The sequence below is a fragment of the Plecotus auritus genome, assembly GCF_963455305.1.
Source record: "Plecotus auritus genome assembly, chromosome: 2".
In the NCBI taxonomy this organism is placed as follows: Eukaryota; Metazoa; Chordata; class Mammalia; order Chiroptera; family Vespertilionidae; genus Plecotus; species Plecotus auritus.
In genome coordinates, this window is record NC_137771.1 from 212,524 (window position 1) to 234,073 (window position 21,550).

Below are 21,550 nucleotides of genomic sequence, written 5' to 3' on the forward strand. Positions count from 1 at the left end.
ATGCTTCCAGAAGCTCTTCCCTGGGGCCGGGGGCACCGACCGGCTCCTGGGCCCCCTGCCCTCTCTGGCCGGGAGGAGCTGCCGGCTGTGGGCCTGAGGCCAGGCTGAGCTCAGTGGGGAGTGGACCAGCCTGCTCTGAGGGGGTAGAGGGAGGTTTTGTGTTCCCCAGGGGCCCCCCGCGATCCAGGCCCGTGGGAGCTGTGGAGGGGCTGTGCCATCCTCTGGGTCCCCCTGGAGTAGGTACAATTGGGGGGGCAGCCCCCGGAGCTGTGTGGCCCTCAGGAGCCTTTGTGCTGGTGACTCCCCACTCTGGCAAGGTCTGTTCCTGGACAGAGAGACAAGGCCCCACAAAGCCCTGATCCAGGGGTGAGCAAACCAGAGAGCCAGTGGGGCGGGGGCGGGGGGGGGGGGGGAACAGGCCTCGTCAAAGCGGCCGGGGGGAGGGGGTTCGTTATGGAAAGTGGCCGGCTGCCCCAGGCTGCTCTGTGCCGGGCTAATTACTGGCTGCTTGTTGCTTCAATACAGCCCTGCCGCCAGGTCAGGAGGCCCCTCCCCACCTGGATGGGGCCCTGGCCTCCCCATCCTGTGGCCACAGACTCCCAGTCCTCCTCCTGGGGTCCCAAATGGGGGCATTTCCCAGCCTGCCACAGCCTCAGCCACAGGCTGGGCTCCCAGCATGGGGACCTGTGCGAAACACTCCTAGAAGGGGGTCCCGGGGATCCCCGCAGAGCAGGGCCCACACTGAGGCGGGGCCTGGACAAGGGGCAGGCACAGGCTCTGCACTTTGCTTCTTGGGGGGCAGAGGGCCTTTTGCGGGCTGCCCTGGGAAAGAGCGGGTGCAGGCTGTGACCCCCCTCTGCCCCCTTCCTTGTCCAGCAGGGCTGCGCTCAGGGCCTGGCCAGGGGCGCCCCGCCTCCCCGCTCACACCCCCTGGCTCGCACGCCCCACTGCAGCGCCTGCAGCAGCTCCCTGCCCTGGTTTTTGTTCAACCTGGGCCGGGCGGGCGGGCGAGGCGGGGGCAGGAATGTGTGCGGGGCCTGCCGCCCGCCCTGCCGCCCGCGCGTCACGTAGCTGCCTCCCGCTGGCCTATGGGAGCCCAGGGGACACACCTGTCGGCGGCCAGCAGCGGAGATTGGTCGGCGGGGAGCAGGCACCTGCATGGGGCGGGGTGAGGCCCTACATGTAAGGCGAGCCTGGGGCCACGCCGTCTCTTCCCGGCCGGCCCTGCCCCTCGCTGCAGAGGGACGGCCAGCACCTCCATTGTTCCCGGCCCCTCACCACCCCCGGCCGGGAGCACCCACCTGCCCACCTGCCCCCCTGCGGGTGGACTGCTGCTTCCCCTCCCTGCGGAGCCGCAGCCCAGGAGGCAGGGAGCTGGTCTTCCCGGCTGCTGCCCTTCTGGTCCCCCTGCCACGAGGCTGGTGGGGCAGCTTGGGCCGAAGCCAAGCCTGTGTCCTGGGCTGACAGGTATTTGGGGTTACGGGAGCCAAAGCTTCTCCAGTGTCCACTCCGAGGCCTGCTGGGTCCGGGCATGAGGACGGCGCTGGACACGCAGCCTCGCCGCCAGGCTGGGGGCAGGGAGTGGCCGCCGCCTCCTCCTCCAGGTGCAGAGCCTGTCGGGGCAGGTAGGCAGGAGGCGGAGGAGCGGCAGAGGCTGCGCTGGAGGGAGATCCTCCAGGTGGACACCGGCCCCTGCTCGGCTGAGCCAGCCGGGACGCAGCCACCATGGTGAGGTGTCCATTCGGCTCACAGGCAGGCCCGAGGGAGGGTGGTCCCTCTTCTCGGAGGGGAAGGTGAGCCCCCCGGGTGGGGCCCGCGGGGTACCGGGTGCGGAGCCATCTTGGGCCCAGCCGTTTGGGGTCCCTGGGCCGAGTCTGCGGGGCCCGGCGAGCGTGGGCGCCGGGTGGTGGGTGTCCTCCCCACCCAGAGGGCCGCCTGGGTCGAGGGCCCTGAGGGTCCAGACTTCCGCCTGACACAGCACTTTCTGGAAAGCTCTTTCCCAACGAGCCCCTGCTGAGCCGGCCCCAGGGCCCCGTGTTCCCTGGGAGTGGGTCGGGGAGGACGCGGGCCCGGCCTGGGAGCTGGGCTGGCAGTTAGCTCGTGGGGAGAGGCTGGGCTCTGCCCGACGCCACACGGCGACGGTTGGAGCTCGGGGCAGAGCCGGTCTGGCCCGGATCGGGGCCCTTTCTCACCCGCCCAAGGCGTAGGCGCCCACAAAGCCGGAACCGACTGGGAGAAGGAGTGGGCTGGCCCTCGGCCGACATGGTTACTCAGGGTCAGGACCAAAGTCTGGTCTACAGATTCTTGACCGAAATGCAAAATGGCCCTGCAGCCCCACAGGCATCGTCCTGGTAAGGCCTGCGGCTCGGAGGCAGGTATGACGTGTAGGAGGGTCGTATCCACGGGCCGCGGCTGGTTTCCTCGGAGGAATCGGGCCGAGTTCATTGTTCTTGCACAAAACTTGTACGGGTCCGTCTGTGATGTTTTAATCAACCCACTGGGAGCATTTCAGCCCTTTGCAGGCTGAGCCTCTGGAAAAATAGGTTGGCTTTGTTTTGCTTTTGCCTAGTAGCCCAGGTGAAATGCTTAGAAGTGAAAGCGATTGGCCGGGGGTTGGATTTGCCGAATGCGTTTTGCATTTATGAAAAGGCGATGCGCAGCCTGCTGTCCATTTCAGACGCGTCGGCAATTTGCAAATCCCTTATTTGCAAAATCAGTTTGGGGGAATGTTGTTTGGGGTGAATGTAAGAGATCCAGGGAGCCAGCCGCCCGAGGGGGAGCCGTCCGCTGGCCGCTGTGGGAGCCAGGGGCGCCCCCAGAAGGGCTGGGAAGCGGCGCGGGAGGGGAAATGGCGGCTCCTCGCAGACGCACAGGCCCGGCAGGACGCCCCCGCCTCTCCCGCACGCACTGAGCAGCGGGGTTGGGTTTCAGCGCTTTGTTCTCGGTGGCCTCACCACTGACTAAGGCCGTCCGTCCGGGTCCGGCAGGGTGGCCAGCAGAGAGGGAGCTCTCACACGGATCGGGTTCGCCTGCCCAGGGCCCCGCAGGCCACAGGCCGGTGCCCCCAGGGGTGTTTGCTCCGCCAGGACTCCTTCCTCGAGTCTCCCACGCGGAGCCCGGTCGCCATGGCGATGACTAACCAGACCCACACACAGCGCACAGACGCTGGCTTCGCTCCCTGCCAGCCAGGGGCCGGGGCAGGCGTCTGGGCACTCGGACCCGGGGACCTTCCTTTCACTTTGCATTTCAGCCAGTCCGCCTCCCGCGTCCGCGGTGCCCGCAGGCTGAGCTGGGCTGAGGCCTGGCCGGCCGGTGGGCGTCGGGCATCGGTCTTGGCTGTGGGTTCACAGGAGCTGAGCTCAGGAAGAGACAGGGGCTGGTCCTGGAAGTGGCAGGAAGCTTCCCTCTGTCTGTCTGTCCTGCACCCGCGGCCGCCTGAGTGAGAACACCACGGCCGAGGAGCTGCTGGAGGCAGGCGGCGGGCGCCGTCCATCTGGCTGGCAGGGCCGCTGTGGGCCTGCGCTTCTCCCCAGCCACGGGTGCTCCCGAGGAGCCGGCCCAAGTGGCCAAAGGCTCTGGGGACACAGGTGGAGGCCGGCCTGAGTGTGAAGGCTGGCTGCGAGGAGGCACCGGCCGCCTCCCTCCCTCAGCCCCACCGGCTCCCCGGGCCGGGCGGCCGGGCGGGCGTGAAGCTGAATTCGTTTCACCTGCTCAGGACACAGGCCCGGCGTTCCTGGAGCTCACCGGTTTGCCGGGGTCTGCAGGACAGACCTGACCAGCCAGGTGTCCGGCCAGGAGGGACCAGCGACGGGGCACAGGGCAGGGGCCTGGGCAGCCCGCCTGCCCCCAATGCTGGGCCTCCACCAGGGTCAGGGTTAGGGTCAAGGTCAGGGTCAGGTCCTCTGAGAAATCTCGGCCGTTCCTGAGGACGAAGCGGGAGAACCGGGTGGACCTGGCTGAGGCCGAGGTGGGGCGGACGCGGGCTTTGCTGTGGTCAGCCCGGCAGCCTGGGGGGATTCGGTACAGGGTCCCCACCTCCCGCCGGCAGCCTCTGTGGGTGGAAGGTGCCGGAAAACTTGAGAAGCTGCCCTGGTTGGCTCTCCAGGCCCGGGTGCCACCTGTGCAGGGGGCAGAGAAGGGACAGGAGGGAGGACGGGCAGAGTGCCAGGGTCTCAGCCCCAGGCCAGGGCCCCAGGTGCGGGACGGGAGCAGGGGGGCTGCAGACACGCCTACTTCCTTGACCCCACGTCCTGGGGCTGGCTGCCCTGCGTTCCGTGTCAGCAGTGCTGTCCCATCGGCTCTGGGCTTCGCCCCCCGACCAGCAAGCGCACAAGCCAAAGGGACCGCCGGCCTAGCTGAGCAGAGCTCCCCTTTCACCCCCTGCAGGGCCAGCACGTCTCCACAGCCAGCGGTGGCCAGACCCCCGGGCCCAGAGCAGGGGGCAGACAGACGCCCCACCCGTGACCTCACTGGTGAGAACCAGCACTGCCTGCTCAGGGCGGGGGGGAGGGGGGGAGGGGGCAGAGCCGCGGCCACCCTCCATCCGCACCCTGAAACCCTCCTCACCCTGGACAAGAGCAGGAGGGGGCTGGGCTACGGGGCAGCGCCCCTCACCTGGGACTCAGGGGCTGAGCCTGCTGTTTGTGTCTTTCTCTGGGACACCCACCAGCAGGGCACCACTCTGCCCCTAACGCTGGGGCTGCCAGCCTCCCATGGGCAGGACACCCTGCCCCTCCTCAGGTGTCCACCCCACGCCCAGAGCTGGCGGCCCTGCTGGGCGGGCGGGGAGGTCACCCTGAGGCCCTGACCCCAGGGGCTCCCAGCTGCAGCCGCCCAGCCTCCCCCGAGCTGAGCCCCCGCACACAGAGCCTGGGACCCCCTCCTGAGCCCCATCTCTCCCAGCTCCTCGGCTCAGTGTCCTCAGAGAACGTGGGTCCCCTCAGGCTGCTGAGTGCCCCCCACCGAGTCCCCTCTCCCCGGGCGGCCCCGGACCCACCTGGGGGCGGCCATCGCCATCTTACTGGGCAGCATTGGATGGTGTCAGGTCTCTAATACTGCCTGGTAATGATGACGGCGGGGCCCTGCACGCAGCGAGGGGCCGCCCCCAAGCCCCCCAAACCCTCTCCCACACAGGTCCCCCCCCCCCGCCGCCCCGTCCTGCCCGGTGCCTTCCAGGTGGGATTACTGGCAGCCCCCCCCCGGCCCTGGCGGGTCCGAGAGCCCCTCCCAGCCCCATGAATGGAAGCTTCCGCAGCTGCTCTGAGCCCCTCCTCCCCAGACAGCCCATGGGATTAGGACGCTCAGGTGCCCAGGCCCTGCCCCTCCCGCCCCAGCAGGTGCCACACCGCACCCAGCAGGTGAGGGCGAAGCAGAACCAAGGCAAAGGCTCTGAGGGCGAAGGGCATGGTGGTCGGCCGGCCAGGGCCCAGGTGGGGGCCACCTGGTGGGCCAGCTGCACCTCCAGCCTCAGCCCCAGGCCCCAGGCCCTCACCCAGGAGCAGACCTCCCCACCTGGTCCTCCTGCCCGGGGGCCGGACCGTGTGTCCACCGGGTGCTTGGCCAGCACACCTGGGCCCCTGTGGGCATCTTACCGGACAGTGCTGGATTATCGGCTTGACTCTAACACTGTCTGGTAACGATGTTCAAAGGTGACCCACCGCTCGCTGCCGGAGCGGCCCGAGGACGTGCTGTCCTGAGTCCCTGGCCCAGAGCCGGGCTGAGACCCAGGGCGGGTGGGGCACAGGGACAACCTGTCCCAGCCAGGCCCGTGGCGACCTGACCCCCAGGAGAGACCACGAGGGCCCGGACGCAGGGCGGAGAAGGGCGTCAGCCCCGCCCACACCAGCCTCATCTGGGGCCCGTGCCCAGCGCTGTGGTTGCCGCTGGGGGCTCCGAGGACTCTCCCGGAATCGGCTGTCCGGCCAGTCGCAGCCACTCGGTCCAGAGCTGCTGGCAGGCAGCCCTCCCATCCACCACGCAGGTCCCCGTCCACGGGGGCTTCTACACTCGCCCGTGGGAGCCGGCCCTCCTGAGGCCCCGGTCTGGTGGCTCTCAGTGGGCACTGGCCTCTCACACGCTCTGACCCTGTCAGGGGCTCGTGCTCCCGGGGCCACCTGGGACGCAGGGAGGACAGGTGCGTCCAGGTGCCCTGCCCCGGCCCACCGGCTGAGGGTGGTGGGCCCCCCGCCATGCTATTCCCTGACGAGGACCGTCTCCCTGCCCTGCCCCCCAGTCCTCCACCAGCCCCAGTGCCACAGGCAAGAAAGGGAACATGGTCTGAAATCGAGGTCAGAAGGCCTGGGTTTTATCTTTTTATCGGAAGCCGGGACTGGGGCTCGCAAAGCTGCTGACACGCACAGGGGCAGCCCTTCTGGCCGAGGAACCCCACCCAGCCCTGGGCCCCAGCTGGTCTCTCCGGGGAGGAGGGTCTGCCCCAGGCCTCCTGTTATTCATTAACAAGCCTGACTCAGGGTCAAGTGCAGGGCAACCAGATGCCTCAGCTGCTCACTCTCTCTCTCCCTTTCTCTCTCACACACACACACATACATGCACACGCACATGCACAGACACACATGTACGCATGCACACGTGCATGCACACGCACACGCCTGGGGGCTGTATGCTGGGGTGGGTTCTGTGGGAGGCCTTCCTCGAAGCAGCCCAGGGGCCAGGTGGGTCCAGGGAGGCTCCAGCTAGACCTCAGGCCGTGGGCGTTGTAGGGATCGGAGGTGCCGCTCTGCAGACTCAGGGGGCCCGGGGTCTCGCCCCCCCCCCACCGCCGAATGCCGCAGACAGGCAGCCTGTGATGGGCGTCTTACCAGACACGGTTAGACCTGGGTCCTTCTGTCTAATACTGTCTGGTAATGCCGTCCATCCACGGCCCGGTCGCCGGAGGAGGGGCCCTCGCTGACACCGGGTGGAAGTCGAGGTCCACTGTCCATCGGCCCAGCCGTGGCTCTGACCAGGTGGTGTGCGCCTGCCCAGGCCCGGGCCCCTCACGTCCTCCTAGGGCACAGGCCACATTGGACGTCGCCGCCCATGACCCTGGCGGGGGGAGTCCCCTGACCCTGGGGTGGGCTTTCTGTCACAGCCATAATAAACTGTTGGGGCAATTAAGGGTGTGGGGCACCGGCACAGCCTCCCCCACAGCCCAGAGGGCCCCCCACTAGGGTCTTTGTGTCACCACACGCAGTGGGCCCTGCCACAAGGCCAGAGAGACGGGAGTGTGGTCAGCCCCACCCCTGCAGCCCAGCCTGGAACCTTCCCCAGGGAGATGACCTCATCCCTTACCCCCCATACCTGTACCAGGCAGGGGTGCCTCAGGAGAGCAAGAAAGAAGCAGCCCAGCCCCCCAACTCCCACCCACGGTGGGAAGAGGACCCGTGGCGGGCAGTGCCCCAGAAACCCAGCTGCCCCACCCACCCCCTGCAGTGTCAGGTGGCTGGAGGGCACTGGGGGTGAGACCCCACCCTCAGCCGAGAGCAAGAAGCTGGGGGAAGGAGGGGGACGGGCAGGAAACAGCCACCTCCTCCCTTCCTCAGGTCTCAGGGCCCCCCACCAGGTCCCCACCACCTGTCTCTGGGGCCTGGACAGTTGGGGGGCATGCTCTCCTGGTGCCCCACAGCCCCCCTCACCTCCTCCCCACCCCAGACTTTGGCTCGCCCCACCCTGCTCCCTCTGCTCCCCAACCTGTGGTTCATCGAGATGTCCTGTCTAAAGCTGTCCCCCAGACCAAACTCTGATGCTGACCCCACCCCAGCATCTGTCTGTCCCCCCCAAAGCCCCGCCCTTCCCCTGAGAGCTCTCAGCGGGTCCCAGGGCCCAGACCTGCCTCAGCCAAGGCTCTGCCACTGGAGTGGGGGTGGGGGTCCCCAGGCTCCTCGGGGAGGCCCCTGCCTCTCCCCCTCGTTCCCCGCTCTCCCCGAGTCTTCCCTGAACTCGGTCTGCATAGCCAAGTGCTAGAGGGGAAAGAAGGGGGTGAGGGGGGCCCCAGAAGGCCTCTCTGAGCAGGTGGCCAAGGGGGGGATCAGGCAGACACTGCTGGAGCCAAGCAGAGACCCCAAGGCCAGAGGCTGCCTGGCACCGTGAGGAGACCTCCTGCCCCACGTCCAGGAGGCCTGGCCCTGCCCAGCAAAGGCGCCGTCTCCCCAGGCCACACCACGGCTGCCGGAGGGGCGCTGGGCCTTTCCAGCTCCCCTGGCCCCAGAGAGGGGGGCTGGCTGCCCCTCCTGCCTCCAGCAAACCTGAGGCGACCGTGGCTGGGAGGGACCACCCACCCAGCTGTTCCGATCAGGAGGCTGAGTTTTCGGGTCTGAGCTCTCGGTGTCACAGGAGCAGGGGGCCACCTCCCCAGAACCTGTCAGGAACCGGGGACCGAGGTGGTGAGCTGGCCCAGGCGCCAGGGGCCTCCAGGGGTCCAGCCCAAGTGAGGGGGGCCACGGGGTCCAGAGGGAGTGGCCTCTGTGCTCAGGCCGAGGGAAGAGCAGCCTGCAGGCGGCCGGGGGCCACACCACCCCTGCAGGAGCCCCCAGCTGGGGGTCCCCAGTGCCCAGTGAAGGGCTTGGCCAGGGCTCCTGCCCCTATGGGCTGAGCATCTCCAGCAGGACAGACCCCAAGGCCCCCACCTGGCAGAGAGGCATGTGGGTGCGGCTGCCTCTGCAGGCTCCCAGAGGCCCCCCCTTCATGAGCATGAAGCCCGGGACCCAGAATGTGAGGAGGGGCTGAAAGGATGCGTGAGTCTTCTGAGGCCACACAGCCAAGGGCCACCCCGGGGCAGGTGGGGCCTGCAAGACGTGCCTTGTCCCACAGCTGCGGCCAGAGTCAGCTCAGTGCCCTCAGGAACTCCCGGGAAGGTCCCTCTGGCCTCTCCTGGCCTCGGGGGCTCCAGAACCCCCTGGACTTGGGGCACATCCCTCCAGCCTCTGCCCCCGTCTGCCTCCCCTCTCTGCGGCTTCTCCCCTCTCTGTCTCCTCACCTGCCCGCCTCCCTCTTAGGAGAACGCTGGTCACTGGATTTAAGGTCCCATCTGCCGGTGCCGGGGCTCAAAATGTGGACACATTGTGGGGCCACCCTCCAGCCCTACAAGAAGCAAAGGCAGCCCGGCCGGCGTGCCTCAGGGGTTGAGCGTCAACCTATGAACCAGGAGGTCACGGTTCGATTCCCGGTCAGGGTACCTGCCCCAGTTTCGGGCTCGACCCCAGTAGGGGGCGTGCAAGAGGCAGCCGATCAAATGACTCTCTCTCATCATTGATGTTTCCATCTCTCTCTCCCTCTCCCTTCCTCTCTGAAATCAATAAAAATATGTTTTTAAAAAAGGAAGAAGCAAAGGCACTCAACACAGAGATCCCCCGTGACCCACGCAAGGCCCTGGGACTCGGAGACACAGCCCCAGGCGTGAGCACCCCCACCCGGGGGGGCGCGCTGTCTTCCTGGAGCCCCCACTTACTGTTCTATACAGCAGGGACCCCACGTGCTGGGGCTGTGGTGTGATACCAGGGAGGTGTAATATGGCCATAAATCCGAGTGAGCTCAAAAAGCTTTCTGGGTCCAGTCTGAGGTCCGGGCGTGGACGTGAGGGTCTTGGAAGGCCGAGGAGTGATCCCGGAGAGAATGCGGGCCCAGCTCCCGGGGCACCTGGCCCCCGCCCCTCCCTCTCCACCTGCTCCCCTCTGGGCCCTGGGTCGAGGTTGCTGGGAGACGGTTGCCAGGTCGCCACTGTTTCCCGGGCAGAGGGATCACACCAGCCGGTAGGGCAGGTGAGAGGGACGGGCGGGCCAGCAGCTGGGGTCCTGGCTGGGTGCGAGGGCTGGGGCCTGCCTTCCCTTGCCCCTTGCTTGGCCACCACGGATCCTGTTGGTCCTCTGGGGATCCTGCCCAGGAGCAGAAAGAGGGAGGGGAGGGCGGGGAAGGGTGCCCCTGCTCTGTGGAGAGCCCATGCCCCCAGGGCCACAGCATGAGGGGCCCAAACCCCAGGGCCGTGCCAAGAAGGCCGTGTCCCCTGGGGGTGTCAGCTCCTCGGGGCCGGCGCCTTTGCCAAGGACCAGGTCTGTCTACCAGAACCGATGCTCCAAAGGGCAGCCTCCCGACACCCGTGGGGACCCCAGGCCCCGTGGACAGCCTGCCCCTGCCCAGGAGGTGCCAGCCCGGCAGACAATGTGAGCGCCTCCCTCGCACCCACACCCTCCCATGGCAGGGCACGGACGCCCCTCATCCCTTGGACGTTTCCTCCAGGTGCACGAGGGCCTTCCGCTCACCTCGCCTCGGGAATTCCCGCCGGTCTGTGTACCGGACCAGGTACCACATTCATGTCAGGGCCGATGGCAGAGTTCAGTTTCCCCTTAACCCGCCCCCCGGTGCCCCGATGCGATGTCGGGGGCCACACGGCGTGCCCCAACCCCTCCGGCGTAAAGCTGGTCTCTGTGTTTGGATTCTGTCCTTTGGAGACTGAGTCAGGCCAGGGCTGTGGGTCGGAGCTGATGCTCGGAGCCGATGCCCGCAGCCGCCTCCCACCCCAAGCCCGGGCCAGCCACCCAGACTCGCACCCAACTCGGGCTCGCCCGCGGCTTTTATTTATCTTTGTTCATTTTAACGACAAGAAGGGTAACTCGGGGGCTTATTCTTGGTGAAAATAACCAACACACGGTTAGAAGCGCCACACAGAGACACCGGCCACCTGCCCGCCCACGGCCACGGCCAGCTTCCCCAGCAGCTCCGGCTGCTCTGCCCCCAGGCCTGCACCGCAGAGGTGGCCATCGGCTGGGCCCCTCATGTTCCTGTCATAACCTCGGGGTCCCCCGCCAGCTGGCCTGGTCTGCACTGCCCCCCCTGCCCCCATCGTCCTGCCAGCCTTCCTTGAGCATTAACTGCAGCTGCCCCGCCCCCTTTTCCAGTGGGGAGCTGAGACGCAGGCCAGTCCCGGCTGGCTGCGGGGCCTTCGCTCAGAGCCTGTCTCAGGACCTCCTGAGGGGCCGCCGAGCCCAGCCTCTGTGCTGGCGTCCCGTCCCCACCACCCTCTCGCGGGACGTGAGCTCCTGCTTCCCGCTTTCCGCTCTGGGTCCTCCTTCCCGGGCCACGTCCTGGCCTGTGTGTCCATGTCTCATTCCCACGCACTCCGTCCAGGACAGTACTCAGCCCTCCTGGGGGCTCCGTCCTGGGGGGGGGGGCGAGGCTGAGCCACGGGCAGAGGGTAAGACTCCCCCATCCTGCCGTCACTCGGCCCCCAGAACGGTGCACACGTCTGTCCTAAGTGGGGTGGAGGCCTGGCCGGCGTTTCTCGGTGACCGTCCTCTTTGGGGACACCTGGATGCAGGTGCAGCGCCCTGGGCCCCGCCTGCTCCGGGGTCCCGCCTGCCTTCCCCCGCTGTGCTTTCCATCCGGCACAGTCCCCGCCCCCCAACAGCCCCCCATTGGGAAGGACCCGTTCAGGAACGGCTGAAACTGCCCTGAAACCTTCCCGAGCTGGTCACAGGCCCCCTCCTGGGGCAGCACCTGCTGCAGGGCCCCCCTCAGACACAGGACGCCTCCATCCCGGCCGGGGTGCCCCGCCCGACCAGAGGCCTGATGCCACCCTCCTCCTTGCAGGCGGCACACAAGCCAGACAGACAGTCCCTACAAGGAAGGCCTCACCAAGGACAGACAGAATGCAGAGACTACCCTGGCCCTGAGGGACACCAGGCCCCACAGTCACCATGGAAACAAGAGCCAGCCACACGGGGGACTCCAAGCCCAAGACCCCAGGAAACACGCTGCCCCCTACAGGGTGGGCCTGACCCCGGGCCAGCCACGGGGGCCAAGGCCACGGACTCCACGGTCCCGGAAGGGGCTGCGGACAGTGTCTTTTCAGCGGTGCCCCCACCTCACCGTCCCCACCCCCACAGCCCACAGCCACAGCCGCTGCAGCCACGGCCGAGGACACCGGGCACTGCCCCCTCGGACCCGGGTCAGCACCAAGAGAGGCAAGCAGTCAAGGATCAAAGGGGTCTGGCGGAGCCGCCCCCGGGACCCAGGTGACTGCAGCCCTGGGAGGGCCCCCCTGGGGCCTGACACCCCATTTCAGGGACGGGGTTCTAATCGGGGACCACACACAGCCATGCCCCGGGAGGGGCCCGCAGAGCCAGGGTCTGAACAGGCACAGGGAGGGGACACTCTCCCCCAACAGTCTGGCAGGCACTCTGCCGCCCCAGCCCCCAGTCCCTGCCCAGGGCAGGCAGCCCATCGCCCCTGCCTTGGCAGGGGTCACCCATGACATCATGATGGACATTGTGACCCCGCCCTCCTGGGCATGTCCCTGTGCCACGTCCGCCCCAGTCCAGCCTCCACCCTCACCCCTCACCTGCCTCCAGCTCTGCCCTGTTGGTGAGGAGGGGCCTGCCCACCCCAAGGCTGCCCCTGAGGGGGGTGACCAGCCCTCTCTCCTAGAAGGCATGATGGGTCCAGGCCACTGGGCAGGCCTGTGCCCGGGAGGAGACGTCCCGCATGGGCTGGGGGGCTGCCTGGGAGCTGCTGGACAAGGGTGGGACGGGGGTGCCGGTGTGGAGCCCAACGGGGACTGGACTTGGCCAGGTTCTGAGTGGGCACCCCCGTGTGCAGGCTGGGCCCATGAGAGACCAATGGGGAGCAGCCACGTGGACGGGGCCCTGAGTCCGCTGAGCCAGCCGGACCAGGATGCAGGTGGGCTCAGGTCGGAGCTGGGTGGGCTGGGGAAGCCTCCGCCGGCCGGAGCCTCTGACCACCCACCTGTCCACAGACCCTCTGGAGGACTCGGGCGCTGCCAAGCCCCGGGCCACCTTCCTGGAGAGGCACCTGCTGGTGGGGGAGAAGCAGTCACCCAGCACGGGGAGTGGCCCCTTCTTCTACATTGGAGGCACCAACGGGGTCGCCATGTGAGTGGGGGCCTCCGGCTGGGCCCAGCCTCACTGCCCCCAGGGCCCAGTCCAGCCTGGGCTCTGCCCCCTGAGGTCCCCTGGTCCCCTCCCTGGCAAGCCCATCCCCCCCGCCAGGTCCTAAGGCCCCAGGGTCATGTCTGCCCCGGGCCCCACAGAATCAGCTCCTACTGCAAGAGCAAGGGCTGGCAGCGCATCCAGGACGGCCGGCGGGATGACTACAGGCTCAAGTGGTGTGAGGTCAAGTGTCGAGACAGCTACCTCAGCTTCCGGGAAGGTAGCCGGGGGAGGGGCGGGGCTTGGGGCAGGGCCTGGGAGAGGGGCTGCCCCCTCCCGCCGGGAGCCCGTGGCGGCCTGGGCAGCCGAGGCCCTGCGGCCGTCCCCCGCGTGCTGCCCAGGGCTTTGTCGTCCAGGCGAGCAGCTGCTGTACCAGCTCCCCAACAACAAACTGCTCACCACCAAGATCGGGCTTCTCAACGCCCTCAGGGAGTACGCCCGGGTCATCAGCCGGGTCAGCAGGACATCGTCATGCCCGCAGGCCAAGTACGCCGCCCTGCCCCCCCCATCGCTGGGCACCCCCACCGGCCCCCCATGCGCCCATCCATCCGGCCACCCCATCCTCAGCGGCACACCCGCCCATCTGACATGTCAGTCCATCCCTGGTCCTGACCACCCTCCATTCTGTCCACCACCGACAGCCGTCCCCCCACCCACCCTCCCACCACGCACGCACCAATCTGTCTCCACCCCAAACACCTGCCACCCATTACATCCCCACAGCCCCCCCCCGCCCCGAGTCCGTACACAGCACAGAGCCGCCCGCTGGTGTCCCTCATTTAGTCATTCATCGCCCACCACACCCATGCCGTCCGTCCCCGAACCCGTTCCCACAGACCTCTACGCTCACTGTCCTCGGCTGCCTTCACCCAGCACTGGCCCCGCCTGAACCACTCAGCAGATTCACCTACCTGGTGTCCACCCGGCCACGCACTCATCCACTCACTGCCCAACCATTTACCTGCCTGCCCGCCCACCCAGCCACACACCCACCCACCCATTTCAAAGCCTCCACCCACTGCCCGCCTCTCCAGACCCACAGCCACCCGTCCATCCTCCGCACACTCCTTAGTGGACACTCAGGCCAGGCCCTGTGTCCCCCTGGGGTACAGCTCTGGAAGGGACCCCACACCCGCTCTGGAGGAGCTCCCATGGACCCGCCCAGGATGCCTCGAGGCACAGAGGTAGACACACGCAGCCCAGCTGTGAGGGGCCTTTCCGTTTCCTAAACTGAAGGATGGCCTGGTGTGAGATGACAGAGAGTTAAAGGGTACCCCAGGCCGGCGGACGATGCACGATGCTCAGGAATCCATGCTCGCTGCGCTCCGGGCACTGTCCGTCCCTGGGGACACTGACCGCTCTGAACTGGCCCCTCACAAGTGCCTGAGCCACGCAGGTAGCAGACAGCCCCCCGGAGGAAGAGCAGGGAAGTGCAGAGGGGCGAGGTAGTGCGGCAACCTGGAGAGAGGCCAGGTGTGCAAGGATCCATCCAGGCGAGCGCTCTGGCAGGGAACAGAGGGAGCGAAGGCTGCAGAGGAGAAGGGTTGGAGGGGGTGGAGACGGGGTGCCTGCAGCCCAGCCCAGCTTCCCAGCGGCCCTAAACCTGTGCAGGAAGGAGACAGCCCAAGTATGCCCCCCACCTCCCTGCTCCCCAGGATGCTGAAAATGGAAGAATTTTTCCCAGAGACCTACCGTCTGGACATCAGGGATGAGAGAGAGACATTCTTCAGCCTCTTCGATGGTGAGAGGCAGCTGGACGCCGGGCCTGCTGGGGGCGGGAGGGGACGAGAAGAGACGGGTTCAGGGCCGGACCAAGGTTGGGTGCGATCTAGGACACGGGACTGGAGCCCGTAGGTCCCGGTGGGGGGGGCGTGACCAAGGAGGGAAGCGTGGAGCCAGGTGGGCGGACGTGGCTGGGAGGGCTGTTGGGCGTGGCTGCGTGTGGTCCGGGCAGAACGCGGAAGGAGCTGAGAAGGGCGTGTCTCAGGGCGTGGAGAGGTGTGTGTTGGGCTGCGGGTGTGATCGGTTTAGGTGGGCGTGGGCGGGGCCATGGGCGAGTCCCGGAATGGGCGGGGTCGGTGGTGGGCGTGACCACGTGGTTGGGGTGGGCGTGGTCACGTGGCTGGCTGGGCGTGGTCAGAAGCTTGGCTGGGCGTGACCACGTGTTTGGGTGGGCGTGGCCAGAACCTTGGCTGGGCGTGGCCGCGTGGCTGGGTGGGCGTGATCAGAACCTTGGCTGGGCGTGGCCGCGTGGCTGGGTGGGCGTGGTCAGAGCCTTGGCTGGGCGTGGGCGGGGCCAGGCGCTAGGGCTGGTTAAGGAGGCGGCGGGGACTCGGGCGGCTCTCTCCGCAGAAACCCAGACCTGGATCTGCAAGCCCACCGCCTCCAACCAGGGCAAAGGCATCTTCCTGCTCCGGAGCCAGCACGACCTCGCCACCCTGCAGGCCAAGGTCCAGAGCCTGGAGGACGACCCCGTCTACCGCAGGATGCCCTTCCGGACGCCTCAGGCCCGGGTCGCGCAGAGGTGCTGGGCGCCCGCAGGGGTGGGACTGACCCTGGGTCCTGCTGGTGCCTGTGAAGGCTCGTGGGGGTCTCCAGCCCGTAGGGGAGTCCCTGGCCGTGGAAGGCTGCAGGGCCGCCAGTGAGGACCGCGAGTAGCCAGCAGAGGGAGAGGTGTCACATCCAGTCCGGGTGGCCGGCCCAGGAGCTGCGCGCCTGAACAGAGGCTCCTGCCGTGGGGTGGGGCGGGAAGGGCCTGGTCAGTGTGTCTACTGCCTGGGCACTGCTCCTCGGTCCTGCAGGAAGGCCGCCCCGGCAGCCACAGCCCTCAGGCCTGCAGCCAGAGCTGCCTGTCCCCCTCCATCCCTCTGCCTCTGGATGGGGTCCATCCCCCAGGCTCAGGCTGGGAGGCAGTCTCACCTCAAACAGGTCTCTCTGGAACTCCCCGTTTGCCTTTTGGAAACCACAGCCCTGTCTGGCTCGGCTCAGAAACGTCCCCCGACCAACCAACATGCCCTCAGCCAGGGGGGGTGACCCCACAGGCCGCCCTGGGCAGGTGCGGGCCCTGAGGAACTGGTCCAGGCTGGCATGTGCTCAGCCCTCCCCTGTCCCCAGGTACATCGAGAACCCGCTGCTGCTGGATGGGAAGAAGTTCGACGTGCGCTCCTACCTGCTCATCGCCTGCGCCATGCCCTACATGGTCTTCTTCGGCCACGGCTACGCACGCCTCACCCTCAGTCTTTACGATCCCCACTCCCAAGACCTCAGTGGCCACCTGACCAACCAGGTGAGGGTCCTCCCGCAGCCCTGGGACGAGATCGCTGCTCAGAAGCAGAGAGGAGAGGCCAGGGCGGACTTGGCTCAGACCCAGAGGTGGTCCAGGCCCCCTCCCTGCCTGCTGTTGGCATCACCTCTCACCTTCCGCTACCACAGGGCATCCTGGTGACGTGACCGGGAGCCCTGCACCCACCCACCGCAGCGTGGTTCCCTCTGGGCGCGGATGAGGCGTGGGGAGGGCAGGAGCCGGGGAAGACCTCCGTGGAGAGGCCAGAGGTCTCTGTGGAAGGGGTGCAAGGGGGAGAGTCTCGGCTGAGCCCTCCATGAGGATCGGTGGGGACTTGGTGGCCGAGGAGGTCTCCATGGAAGAAGGTGTTGGGGAGGGTCTCGGCCCCCGGGTTGCCCCAGGAGGCCCAGGGCGGCAGGCCTCTGGGCGCTCCAGGGAGATGGCCTCCAGGCACCACACCCTCCCCCCCCCCCCAGTTCATGCAGAAGAAAAGCCCCCTGTACATGCTTCTGAAGGAGGACACAGTGTGGAGCATGGAGCAGCTCAACCGGTACATCAACGACAAGTTCAGCAAGACCAAGGGCCTCCCCCGCGACTGGGTCTTCACCACCTTCACGGTCCGTGAGCGCCTCACCCAACCCCATGGGGGGCAGGGGCCAAGGATCAAGGGTCACGACCCCGTAGGGATGTGAGGGTGGGGCAGTGTTCCCTCAGCACCGGACGGGGCAGGGGTGCGTCTATATTAAAGAGTGTGTCTCTCCCGGTGCAACTGGGCGGTGGACGCTGGCCATGCAGGCTCTCTCTCGCCCTCACAATAGTTCATGTTCCCACCTCCACATCCTTGCCAACACTTTTTCTTTTTTAAAAAAGAAAGAGAAGTGGCTGTGAAGTGGTATCCCGTTGTGGGTTTGATTTGCACTTCACTAGTGATGATGACGTCGAATCTCTCTTCGTGGGTGTATGCCATCTGGGAATCTACTTGAGGAGACTTTCTATTCCGATCCTCTGTCCGTCTTCCTCGTTCAGCTCTCTGCCCTCTGATAGCTGCACCCTTATCAGATCTGTGATCTGCAAACATTCTCTCCTGTTCCGAGTTCTTTCTTCACTTTCTCAATAACGTCCTCTTCTGAACAAAAGTGTTAGATTTGGATGAAGTGCAATTGACCCACCTTTTCTTCGGTCATTCATGCTTTTGAGGCCATATCGAAGAACCCATTGTCAAACCCAAGGTTGGAAAGATTTATACATACGTTTTCTTTTACAAGTTTAAATAAACAAATATTTCAGAGAGGAAGGGAGAGGGAAAGAGAGAGAGAAACATCCATGGTGAGAACCACCCATCTGCTGCCTCCTGCATGCCCCCTACTGGGGATCAAGTTCGAAACCCGGGCATGTGCCCTGACAGGGAATGGAACGGTGACCTCTTGGCTCATAGGTGGGTAGCCAACCACTGAGCCACACGGGCCAGGCGAAGGACATACCTGGTATGACTCCAGCCCTTTCAACAATTATCGAGACTTGTTTTGTGTCCTCACAAAAGTCTGTCCCCCCCAACTGCCATCCCCTGCAGGCCTGGTCCCCCCCAACTACCCTCCCCTGCAGGCCTGGTTGCCCCCAACTGCCCTCCTCTGCAGGCCTGGTCCCTCCCAATTGCCCTCCCCTGCTGGCCTGATCACCTACAACTGCCCTCCCCTGCCGGCCATCTTGTGTGTTAGAGTGACAGTCAATTTGCATATTACTCTTTTATTAGATAGGAGATATATTTAAATAATTCTTTATTGTTGAAAGTATTACATGTCCCCTTTTTTCCCCCATTGACCCCTCTATCCACCCCTACCCCCACCCCCTATATATATATATATATATATATATATATATATTTTTTTTTTTTTTAATATCTTTATTGATTTCAGAGAGGAAGGGAGAGGGAGAGATAGAAACATCCATGATGAGAGAGAATCATGGATCAGCTGCCTCCTACACGCCCCCTACTGGGGATCGAGCCCACAACCCAGGCATGTGCCCTTGACCAGAATCGAACCCAGGACCCTTCAGTCTGCAGGCCGGCGCTCTATCCACTGAGCTAAACTGGCTAGGTCCCTCACACTGGATCGTCTCATTGATCTCGCTTCAGGCAACACATATCTACTAAGCCCCTTTGTGAATTTCAAATATCAGTTGTTAAACTTTTCGCCTCCAGAATTTGTACTTGGTTCCCTCCTATACTTTGCTAGAGACCCAATGCAGGAGGCAGCCAATCGCTGTGTTTCTCTCACATCGATGTTTCTCTCTGCCATTCCCTCTCTCCCACTCTCCCTAAGAATCAGTGGAAAAGATCCTCGGGTGAGAGTTAGCAACAACAAAAAGCCTCCCAGAACTCTCATCTCCACCCTCTTAGCTGCATGTCCTCCATCAGCATTGATTGCCAACCTATTGTGCCGACCTACTGGTCCACGGGTCACATGTGCTATCTCCCCTGCTGTGAGGGATCTGTCCAGGGGCAGACACGCCTTGCACCCCAGCACCCGCCATACGGCCAGAGCTCCACGTCTGTTGAACGAATAAAATGAGAGTGACTGAGTTTCTGGCTGTAAGAGTGCGAACATGTGGGCAGGCAGGTGTGGCTCTGAGGTGAGGGCAGAGGTGAGGGCAGAGGTGTGGGCAGGCAGATGTGGCTCTGAGGTGAGGGCACAGGTGGGAGCATAGGTGGGAGCGAAGGTGGGAGTGCAGGTGAGGCACTGTGAAGACTGCAGGCGAGGGGTGTGGCCATGGCTGTTGGGGCCTGGGAGCAGAGTCAGCGCCTACAGTGCCACCCATCGCCCTCCCTGCCCCATCCACAGAAGCAGATGCAGCAGATCATGGCCCACTGCTTCCTGGCTGTCAAGTCCAAGCTCGAGTGCAAGCTGGGCTACTTCGACCTCATTGGCTGTGACTTCTTGATCGATGACAACTTCAAGGTGCCGTTGGGGCATCCCAGGGCGGTGGGGCCTGGCAGGCAGGTGCAGGGCGCGGGGGCATCTATGCCCAGCCTGACCACCAGACAGGCCCTGGGGTGGGCCCTGCAGTCCGACCTCCCCAAGCCCCGGGGGAGGGGGCGTCCCTCAGGTTTTGCTCCCCCTGCAGCGGGGCAGCCTCCAAGGCCAGATCCTTAGAATCTCAGCCGCTTGGGCAAATATCGGGGGTGAGGCCACCTGCCCAGGGTCACCTGGCTTACCAGGGACCAGGGCCTCAGCCTCCGGCAGGCCAAGTGGCAGGTGGGGAAGGATGCTGACCCATGTTGGGCCCAGGTGTGGCTGCTAGAGATGAACTCCAACCCCGCCCTGCACACCAACTGTGAGGTCCTGAAGGAGGTGATTCCTCGCGTGGTCATGGAGACCCTGGGTGAGGCCCCTGCCCAGGGCCCGAAACCCTCCGACCGCCCACTCCACTGCCTGCCCCATCCCTGATGCCTCCACACCCAGCTCTCCCACATCCCAGGCGCCTGCCGGTCAACTCGGCCCCGCCCCCAAGGAGTCCCTGCCCCCACTCCCACCCCACCTGGGGCTCCTCCCCTCCCCCTCCCCCACCTCCTCCTCTGCCCCCAAAACCTGAACCCCAGCCCCGCAAAGGTGATGCGGGAGAGATTGGGTTCCTGCCCCCCAATGCCCCCCACTCCCGCACAGACCTGGCGCTGGAGACCTTCCAGAAGAGCCTGTGCAGCCAGCGGATGCTGCCCCTGCTGTCGCAGCGCGGCTTCGTGCTCCTGCACAACGGGGAGATGGACGTCTGGCCCCGCCTGGGGATGCCCCGCCTCCTCCCCCGCCAGCCGACGACCAGCGGGGCCGCATCCCCCGCGTCCCTGCTCCGCGCGGCAGACAGGCCGGGCACGCGCAGGCCGGGGGCGCCCCACTCCCCGCAGGAACGCGCCCGGCCCCACGCCCTCGGCCCCGACAGCGCACAGGGCGGGGAGCCCGAGGCCGGGGACACCGAGCCGCCGCGAGCGGACAGCGGGGACCGCTCTCGGGAGCCCTCCCCGCAGCCGCGAGCCGACAGCGGGGACCCCTCGCGGGAGCCCTCCCCGGCGCCGGCGGAGGAGGACGGGGAGGACCGCAAGCCCGAGGACCACCGCGGCTCCTAGCGCGCCCGCAGCGCCCTGAAGACCTATAAAGGCTACTTTGTTACAAACGCGGCCTCCGCGCGGATCCCGCGGCCCCGCCCCGTCCAGGACGCTCCCCTGGGGGCTCCCCCAGACCCAATGCCCATCCCTCCGCCCCACGCGCCCCTCCTCCACCTCCAGGCTGGGACCTGCCCTCGGAGGCGCGCAGGGGCGGAGGGAGGGGGGGGTCTGTCCTGCAGGAAGGGGAGGAGCCCCCACAGTCCTGCTCTGCGCCTCCGAGGAAGCCACGCCCCTTCCATCACCGCGCCCCCCACCCAGGGGCCTTCTGCTTGGCTTTGGTCCCCGGAAAGGTGTCAGGCCGGGATCCAGGCAGGACCGTGCCCTGAAGGACGCGCTGGCCAATAATGGGCCCCTCGCCATTGCCTGTGGCCTTGGCGCTTCCCATGGGCCCAGCCCCAAGGTTTCGGGGGGATGCAGGGCCTCTGGGGTGTCCTGGCACCTTACCACTGAGTGTCCAGGGCCAGCCACCCCACACCCAGCCCAGGCCAAACCCCAGGGTCCAGACAGCTGGCCCTGGGCCCACCCCTGCTTGCACGCCCTCCCCCTGCACACCCTCACATGCCCTGCCCACCTCCCACCCCCTCAGTGGTCACACTGACAGCACCCCCCAAATCACAAACACTCGGCACCCACCCCCACTGCTGGCCTCCAAGGCGTGTGGGAGGGGCTTCGGGCCCCCCTTCTATGGTGGCACGGGAGCTTTGGCCACAAGGGGCAGGACACCCCTGGCCACCCCACACCCCAGGGGGAAGGCAGCTGCATTCCTAGGAGTGCGTCGGCCCTAGCACCACCAGAGGGCGCCATGCACCGCTCTCTCCTGGGCCCTGGAGGGAGCAGCCGGAGCCGGGGAGAGGAAGGAGGGAACTGGGACTCAGAGGCAGTCCCCAGGGTCTCGGAGCGGGTGGGGGGGAGGGGGCAGGGGCCAGGGGCCAACCTGTCCTTCACTCACAGCCCACCCAGCCACTGCACCTGCTGCCCCCCTCCCATCCTGCTGCCATGGCTTAGAGTGTGGGGTGCCCAGGCCAGAGGCTGGCAGCACCCACTTGTCACTGTATAACCAGGAGCCCCGAGTCCCCTCCAGCGTGTCTAGGGGTCCCTCCAGGAAGGGCCGCACTGAGCCTGCCTGCCCTGCAGCCCAGCCGGCTCTGTGCTGGAGCCTGGGGTGAAGGCCAG

At 66.2% G+C, this 21,550-nt stretch overlaps 1 protein-coding gene across 1 annotated transcript; it reads left to right on the forward strand.

Moving 5' to 3' along the window:
- Positions 1-1,531: 1,531 nt before the first annotated feature.
- On the forward strand, positions 1,532-20,338 carry TTLL10 (tubulin tyrosine ligase like 10; the record flags this gene model as incomplete). Its single annotated transcript, XM_080657073.1, has 12 exons — positions 1,532-1,625; positions 12,589-12,669; positions 12,746-12,881; positions 13,040-13,158; positions 13,295-13,424; positions 14,594-14,679; positions 15,291-15,462; positions 16,053-16,224; positions 16,698-16,838; positions 19,062-19,178; positions 19,509-19,602; positions 19,884-20,338. The coding sequence occupies 12 exons, from the start codon at positions 1,532-1,534 to the stop codon at positions 20,336-20,338; spliced, it is 1,797 nt and encodes a 598-aa protein (XP_080513199.1).
- Between the last annotated feature and the right edge of the window lie 1,212 nt (positions 20,339-21,550).